General features: G+C 34.1%; 1 protein-coding gene across 2 annotated transcripts in view; it reads right to left on the minus strand.

Annotated features, from left to right (window-relative positions):
* Positions 1–8,199, minus strand: part of OLFM3 (olfactomedin 3) — a 201,042-nt gene extending 192,843 nt beyond the window's left edge. For both annotated transcript variants that reach the window (XM_025392128.1, XM_025392137.1), the window contains exon 1: positions 7,712–8,199. In XM_025392128.1, coding sequence (XP_025247913.1) covers positions 7,712–7,780 — 69 coding nt within the window. In that variant the 5' untranslated portion in view covers positions 7,781–8,199. The remainder of the gene's footprint in view (positions 1–7,711) is intronic.
* Between the last annotated feature and the right edge of the window lie 702 nt (positions 8,200–8,901).

The raw sequence follows: 8,901 nt of genomic DNA on the forward strand, positions 1-8,901 counted from the left end.
TAGGATAGTGCCCAAAACACTGAACCTGCCCTTATAATTTATTAGAAGGGATAAAATACAATAAATGAATACATCACAATTTAATAAGAGAGATACAATAAAATAACTACTAATAAAGTAAGAAACAAGTATGTGTACATACTTCTGAATACTATTTCAAAGAAGAGTGATTAGAAATTGTTCTACAAATTTGCGGTAGGGAGGAAATACAATTCAACCTTCGTTCATGAACGACTATTCTGTGTCAGACATAGTACATGCAGCTAAAGACACAAATATAAAGAAAACATCATGATTATCTTCTAGGAGTTCTTAGTTTATCAGGATTATCTAATGTTGGGGTGCAAGGAATGTCAGGGAAGAATTTATGGAAAAAGTGGTACTGGAGTTGCATCCTAAAATGTAGGTAAAATTTTGACATATGGAGAAAAGGGAAAAAAGCTTTCCAGGGAGAGACAAAACCATGACTACAACAGCATCTGCAATCTTCTCTCTAAACTTATTTTTATACTTCTGAAGGCTTGGTATGAAAATAACAGAAGGCATAGCTCTGTGATACATGCTTTATAACACCTTGTTTTTAATGCAAAAAGAATCAATGTTCTTGGAAAAATCTTTTTTTATTATTTCAGCTACATTTTTGAATATTTTTATTAGTGCCATTGAAATTACCTGGCCCTGTAGATAGAGATGGTCTTATGCGATTTCCGTATTTTAGATTCCCCCAAATAATCTGGAAACTCTTATAGAAAGTAACAAAGATAAATTAAACCTCATTATGGTATGGTGTGCAAGTATTTTTAAACATTTTTAAAATACTAGTTGTTCGTAAGTGGAATCTATTTTAGACATTACGTATTTGTTTTTGTATGATTTTTACCCTTCATTTTATTTACATGGGTTGAGTATAGAAAAGAAAAAAATTAACTCATGAGCTACTGAGGTGGATTTGCTACGGGATGAGCAACATCAGCAGAAATATTCCAATAACTAATTGAGGGTCAAAGTCTTTTGAAAAACTCTTTAGAAGTCTCTACTGAGAAGAGCAAGAAGATGAATATAAGCAGAGGGACACAGAGCAATCCAAGAGAAAAGAGTAGAGAAATTATATTCCTAAATGTGGTCTTTTCTCCATGACCCTCTGCCTCGATTAAGTTGAGAAAATCCCTTTTCTGACCTTCCCTCTTTAATATTATTTTTGAATCTTCAAGACAATTTAAACTACTTTCTCATTAGCATAGTTTGCGAAGACGTAAGAAGTCTATACTTTGCACACTGGCCAGAAAAAGCAGTTTTATCTGTTGGTAGATTCTTTGTTTGAATCTATCTTTCCCCTCTGTGATCTCTTCTCCATGATTAGTTTAAAAGCTCTTTTCTTGACGTGGTTCAGCTTTGATATTATGAAACCACACTTCGTGTTTTACATTTTTTCCTAAGAAACTTGTAAAAAGTGACTTTTTCGATATAATTATGATGTAAACTTGTAAGGTGACAAGTTTAAATTGGAGCTTTGACCAAAATGATGGACTGGTTCTGAGAAGCTATGCTAACTTTATATAATATTCACTTTTCGCAAAACTGAGAAGAGGAAACAGCAAGAGTGAAGGAATATGATAAGCTTTTTTTTATTATTATCAGTCCTTAATATGTGGTCCACAATAGACTTTAGATTTGGTTATAGGTTGATTGATGTAAGTGGAATATTTGCACTAAACTTTATGGTTTAAAATATGTTTTTGTATATATTAATATCATAAATAATTGTATAAGTTCCATTGCTGTGATATTATTTCATTGTTATGAAAACTGAGCTTCAGATAGGTTAACTCACTATTTAAAAGTTTTACTATTAGAGCTGAAAGCCACTTCTTATTTCATGTCTAGCTTCTGCTTTTACACTGATGTGAAAGTACAAATTTTAAAATTGTATTTAAAATATTGTCATAATAGCATTAGTTTCATTAAAAATGTACTTCATGATTTTTGATTGGTAAGTGGGCATAGACTGAATAGATTAATGACCAGTGTTAGGTGAACTAAAATGTTCAAGGACCACCATTTCAACATCATATTGTAGATTTAAGCCAGGGTAATGAGTGTTTACATAGTTTTGATATTGTCCTAATACTTGAATACTATTGGGAAATAATTTCACTCAAATATGTGGAAATGTACAGATAATCCCAGGGACTCACTGTAATTAATTTCACCTAACTTACCAAGAAAACAGTCTGGTTTTGCATATTTCTCTAGTTTCACTACTGCAAATTAAGTTGTGTTTTATGCTTTTAAGTAAATTGATGTTTAATTAATACTTACGTAAATCAGATGCAAGGTCTTAGTTTTTAAGCTGAAGCTTTATCAGGTCTCACTTTTTTCTTTATATATTTTCTTAGCACAAAAATTGAAGCTTTAAAAATAACTGCCAGTCCAAAATCCTTAAGGATGTGTCTGCCTAGAAGAGTCAGCAACAGACTATGTGGCCCTCCCAAATACCTTTCACATGTCTTTAATACATCCAGTACTTCCTTTCATATGGGAAACAAGTTTTTACTTTACTTTTCCCTAGATGACTTTCAGTTAAATAAAATACTTATGGCTGAAGTATGAAACATGTTGGTTTTCAGACCTACTAAGTTAATGAATGATCTCTTCAGGGGAGCAATGTTTGATAGGTGAATGGATTGAAGCCTGAGCATATGGATTGTGTCTATGAATATCGGCGGGAAGCAGAGTGGTGAGGCAGAAAGTAGAAAATTGAAAGTTTTAAATGCGAAACCGAACAGATGAAAACTGCATGATATTATCCAGGGAGGCTCATTCTCAGGTCTCACAAAGTTTATGATATTACTAGCTAGACCCTACAAAAGAATTGGTTAATTTTTGATAAATGGTCAGATATTATTAAAAAGAGTCATTCTAGAGTTTAACAAAGTTTTCAGAATGTCTAGGCTCCTCATTCTATAGGTATGGGCATCAAAATCACAGCTTCCCCAAAGTCACATCTATGTATATCATCAGTAGAAGAAGTAGCGTCTAGAAATGAGGGGCCTTGAATCCCTTGTGTTTCTCCCACTTGTGCTGCTTTCCCTCCCAACAGAGCATCGATCATTACAATAGCCACTTTGTAAAGAGAATAGTTGCAAAGCTATAAGCAGTAAGAATTTTAAAAGAAAAATGAAGAAAGGTGATGCCGTTTAACTGTTTCTAGTTGCCAGGAGAAAGAGTGAGAAAGAATATTTACTTCTTCCAAAATAAAAGTTTAATCAGGTTAAGGAAGATGAGAAAAGATAAGACCAGGAAGCTATTTGCTCCTTCAAAACATAGACAGGCTGCCTTGAACACTTCAGTTTTTGCCATATCAGGGTTTACTGGTGCATAATTACAGGTCCTTGCCAAATGTCATCAATCCATATTTCTGTTCTAATTTGAGTTGATCCTGTTATGAAGAGGATGTCTCTAGCGCACAGGAGAAACAGGAAAAGACAGATTTTTAAGGTGAATTTTAAAGCAAGTAGTAATCTCAGTTTATTTCTCTTGCTTTTTTTGCTTTTCCTCAGTTTCATTTAAAAATAGTAAGAACAAGAACTTTAATTAGATTTATGCATGAAAGCTACCCTTAGACAATTTAAATCTGATTATTTTCTTTAGCAATATCAAAGTATGAAGGTTGTAGGGTATATTACATTTTGAAACATTCAGTAATATAATTATTAAAATATTCCTAATTCTCATCGTGCTTATAGGGCTTTAAAGCAATTATCTTATTTAGGGCAACAGATCTAATTGCCTGGGTTGCCTTGAACAGAAACTACAGTTTAGTGATGGAGATTATTGCTGAATCATTGTTATAGTTTATGTCTGTAGTGTGAGCAAGTATCATGAAGATAAGTTTAACATATTTCTACATAAGAAGATAGTAAATGTTTCCTCAAACTCGGCACAATTTCCCTGATAGGGCATTTTCTGATATATTTATGAGACAAGCATGACTTATTTAAAGTTTAGCAGTCACAATAGTGTGTAGATAGGGCCATTTCACCTCTTTTTAACTGTTCCCCAAGTATCTGGCTGGCTCCAGTGTCAATGTTGTGTTTGAAATCTGCACAGTCATATTTATATCCTCCTATCTTTATAGTTCAGAACAGAGAAATTCATGGTTCTGATTCACAGGAATTAATGTTTTGTTACAATGTTCAAATAATGGCCCGCTAAAAATCTTCTTGCAACAGAAAGAAGTCCACTCTCCTACTATGAAGGTCATTACTGAAATCAATGCCTTCAGTTTAAAAGCACAGAGATGCCATCTAGCAGCCGCCCTCAGAAATTCCCTACACAGAAATAGTTCTTTCCCTATAAAATTGAGCAATAATTGAATTCCTACAAGCTTTCAGTGTTTGAAATTTTGCTTATAGAATGATGGTTTGGCATGTTGTCTATAATTCAAACACTCCATTACAAATGAAATTAATTGACTTCCCTTAAAATAGGCAGTGATATACATCTGAGTTTTTCTAAAAAGAACTGGAAACTTACTAATTATACTTTAATTAATAAAAAGTATTTCAAACAAATTTCCTAAAAGAAAAATTGATCATCTGTCCCTACAAAAATACAAATAATTAATTAGTGTGAATTGCCTTCCTTTGTTGGAAGAGAATACCAATCTTGCCATTTTTTTGATACAGTAAATGAGAGAGAAGAAACTAAGTACATGCTGAAACTAAGCTCAGTCTATGAACAATGGATCTTGGCCACTTTTAAAAATTTAAAAACAATATTGACTTTCAAGTAACTTATCTACCATAAGATGGCGATACTTAAGCACTTTATAAAATGCCATATAAGACCTGTAAGCTTCAGTGACAGAAAACACACACACACACACACACACACACACACACACACACAACATTATAAATGTAAACATTATATGGTCTTCCATGAAATAGAATTGGCACTGTTGTCTTCAGGTAACCCAGTTACCTGAAGACAGTTGTCTTCAGTTACCTGAAAACCCAGTTGTCTTCAGGTAAATTGGTATATAAGAAGTGCTTTCTAAGATGTAGATTTCCAATATTTGATATATGTAAAATCCTATACTTAAAAAAACTTTATTCAATTTTAAGAGTTCTCCTATTTTGCCAGTTTCTGTTTATCCATATTATATATACACACACACATATATATGTTTACAATAAATAGAAAATATAATAATATAGAATAATACTTAAAATTATTTGAAAATTTGATTATGATATATATCATTCCTAATGTATTAAAAGGTAAAAAAGCAGTTGGTTACCATTTCTGTTCACTTAAGTGTTATCACAAATTATTTCTTATTTGTCCAAAAACTGTATTTTTTTGTAGTATTATATTAATGGATTTTTAATTTTAATTTCACCATATATAATTTGCTTTATGAATCCTGACTTTTAAAATCTAAGCCCTTAAGTAACTAGCGGAATAAAAAATAAAATTGTAGAAAATTCTTAGCTTGTAACCTAATTGACAATTATTTTGAGGACACAATGATGCCATCTGTAATTTTTTTGGGGGGGCAATATAAATATATATTATATAAATATATAATACAATAGTAGCTTCTCTTCATTTTTTAAAGCAATGTTTTGTCTAAAAGTCCTAAAACTTGTTATAACATTAAAATTACTTGTTTTGAAAGTTTTAACATTCTCTGTAATGTCTATGATATAGAACAAATACCTTTTGAAAAAAATCATCTTTTGTTCTTTGCACACTGTATTGTAGTATGTGGAAGCTAAGAAGGACAGTTTGAAAAGTTAATGTATGTCTTCCCTGGATTTTTCAACTCATTTGTGGCAAATATCCACAGTTCATTCTGAAGAAATTAAAAAGTTTTATAGCATTGAATACACACAAATAAACTCACCAAAACTAGAAAAGATTATATTGACCAAAGATGCATTGCTTATTGTAAAAATTTGTCTTCATATTTAACAGAAAATTATCTATATATTGAATTTTGGAAAGAAAGGGGTGCAAACAATGAAGATATTTATGCATCAAAAATACCAGACAAATCAAATCATACACAAAATTGTTAATGAAGCTCTACATTTCTGAATTTATTTTAAAGAAAAACAAATAAAACTCACTTTAAGTCAAGTGACTTTTTCTGCAGTAACTTAGTGATTAACTTTGCTTTAAAAAATGTTCTACCAAGAATATTCCCAAATCAGATATATAATGGAATGTATTCAAAAGTTTTAAGCAATATATAATATAAAAAGAGTGGCAGTGGATAGAATGTGTCACTACAGGGTGCAGAGTCAAGAAGAAAAAAAAATAAATATAAAAACAAAATCAACACTTTTTCCTAAGTATAAAATGCTTTAAAGTTACACCTTAGCATATAAAATATGCCTTTAAGATTATTAAGATGACATTCACACAGTGTGAAGCGTTTACATCAATAATACCAGTACAATCAAAGCTTTAAAATAAAATGAGTTTATTCTCATCAGGTCCCTCTAAATATGAAAGAGTACAGAAATGATTACAAATATATACGACATGATTCTAAGTTTTAACTGTATACTATATTAGGCCTACAAATATCACAACCACAGTATTAAATTATGCTTTATTACATCTTAGTTCTATTCAGTAATGAAAGGAAACTTAATTTGTCTACACTGCACACATGATGTAAAGCTTTAAAAATAACTTTATAATATTCCAAAATAGAGCTTTTATTAGTTTTATAGCATGGAATCATTCTTCCTATAGTGTCAAATTGCTGTTGGCCAGTTAAATAAGTAAAATAATAAATTTTACTCTTTTTCAGCAGGTGGCTTATCTCTTATTCCCTATCATTATGATTTTCTTAGAAGCTTTCAAATTATCTCACTTTGTCATCAAGACTTTTCTCAGACATCGTTGAAAATATTTGTCCATATTTTCCTGTCTTTTTATCAAAGGAGTTTAGCGTTCACTTTAATTGCTAGTACTAGATAATTTTCAGAGTTCAACATCTACGAGCTAACTCATCCTTCCTATTGCCCTCCTTAGTTTGTTAAGGTTCTCACTTTCTGTTTCTTAACACTGATAATCAGAACTTCCTCAGTGCCCCCTAATTTTCTTAATGAAAAGAAAGAAACAAACACAAGCCGCTTTCACCAACGCCTCTCAGCCATGGCAGAGAGTATAGCTCTGCTGCTCTGCCATGTGTGTTACAAGCAGCATCCCAAATGTTTTGGACACAAACCGCAGCACGTCTGCGATGGGAGTATTATTGACCAGGATCAGCTGGAAAACGCTTCCCTGCTTTCAACAAAGAAACGGTTCACCATGTCCTAATACATGTTTATAAATTGCATTGTTTTTACTGCAAACTCCTTTGCATTACCCGTCCGTCTTCAAAAGAGAGCATTAAGCAGTTGGACACGGAATAAGCGAAATTCCCCGGAGAGCCGCATTGCCCGCTGCCCATGCACATTATATTTTCTCCTGGTCCCTCCCCCCGCGCGGTAGGACTCTACCTTGAGGAGCTATTCCTCTGGTAGTTCACCTTGTTATCTTCCAGGCAGTGGGGATACGCCAGGCACCATAAGGTAGCTGAAAGAGCTGTCTCTCGTGCCGTTTTTGACATATTTATTTGCATTTTTGTTAGGTTTGTTACATATCGCACATGTATTTCAAACAAGACTCAAAATATTGTTCATACCTTGGAAGGATCTAAGCCGGCAAGCAAAGACAGCAGCAGGAGGTTGAGAAGGTTGGACGTCGCCTGCATTCTGATCTGGGTTTTTGCCCCCTCTTTACTCTCTTTTATGTAGGCACTCCGCTCACTGCAGAGACCTTTCCCTCGTCAGTTGCACTTTCTGCCTGCCAGTCAGAGCAGAGTGGAAGCAGAGGCGGCGGCAGCAGCAGTAGCAATAACAACAGCAGCGGCAGCCGCGGCAGCCGCCCTGGGGGGCGATCATTCCGCAGGCATTCTCAGAGCTAGGAGTCCGGGAGCTCAAGAGAGTGGGTTGGGCTGCAGTGGGCGCTGGCCGCGGTGCTGAAGCGCCTCCAACCCTCGCGCCCCAGTTTACCCTCTCCCCCGCTGCTATATAGCCAGCCTACCTCAAAAGTTTTGACCCAAGGAATAGATAAAGGGAGTAACTGCTGAGAGAGGTGTGGAGACCTGGACAACGGATATGACATCACTACAGCTCCTGGGGGTTTCGGGGGGATATTTTGCGGGGAATTTGTTAACCGAACAAGGATTGACTCTCGTGCTCCAGTTCAGCATTTGCCAGCAACTTGAGCTGCAGAGAAGTAAAGAGTCAGCTAAATACAGGATTATGAAACAAATAGTGCACTGGAACCTTCTGCTGTCATTGACAGAGGACTTGATATTGTATTTAGTGCTTTAAACAAAGTTTGCAGTGCAGTCTATCAGTGTGTGTTTGTCATCCAAGGCACACGATTTTCAGCTGTTATAGATAGATAAATGTGGTAATTTATAGATGTGTACAGTCATTTGTGAATAGTTTATTGAAATTATATGTTTTGGTTAGGTATTGATGTGTATCTATCTATCTATCTAGGGATTTTGGTCATCTGAAAACACTATGCATAAATAAATAAAGAGACTTATATTTTTCTTTTAGTTATAAATGGTATATTCCATTAGTGTTCCCCCAACTGAAATAGCCCCACCACCCCATATGCACAGCCATACCTGGAAATATAGTTTTTCTATCAGTCTGACTTGTGTTTTTACTTGAGGAAGAATTCACTGATAGATGGATAGTGGGATGGGAAAAGTGACTATTTCTAAGCTTTCAAACACTTCTGTAACCTAGGGCTCAAGAAAAGATAGAATACCTGCTTCACAAGAGCAAAGAAAGGGTAAATGGCAAACTCTCT

This window comes from Theropithecus gelada, chromosome 1, assembly GCF_003255815.1.
Source record: "Theropithecus gelada isolate Dixy chromosome 1, Tgel_1.0, whole genome shotgun sequence".
NCBI classification, from domain to species: domain Eukaryota; kingdom Metazoa; phylum Chordata; class Mammalia; order Primates; family Cercopithecidae; genus Theropithecus; species Theropithecus gelada.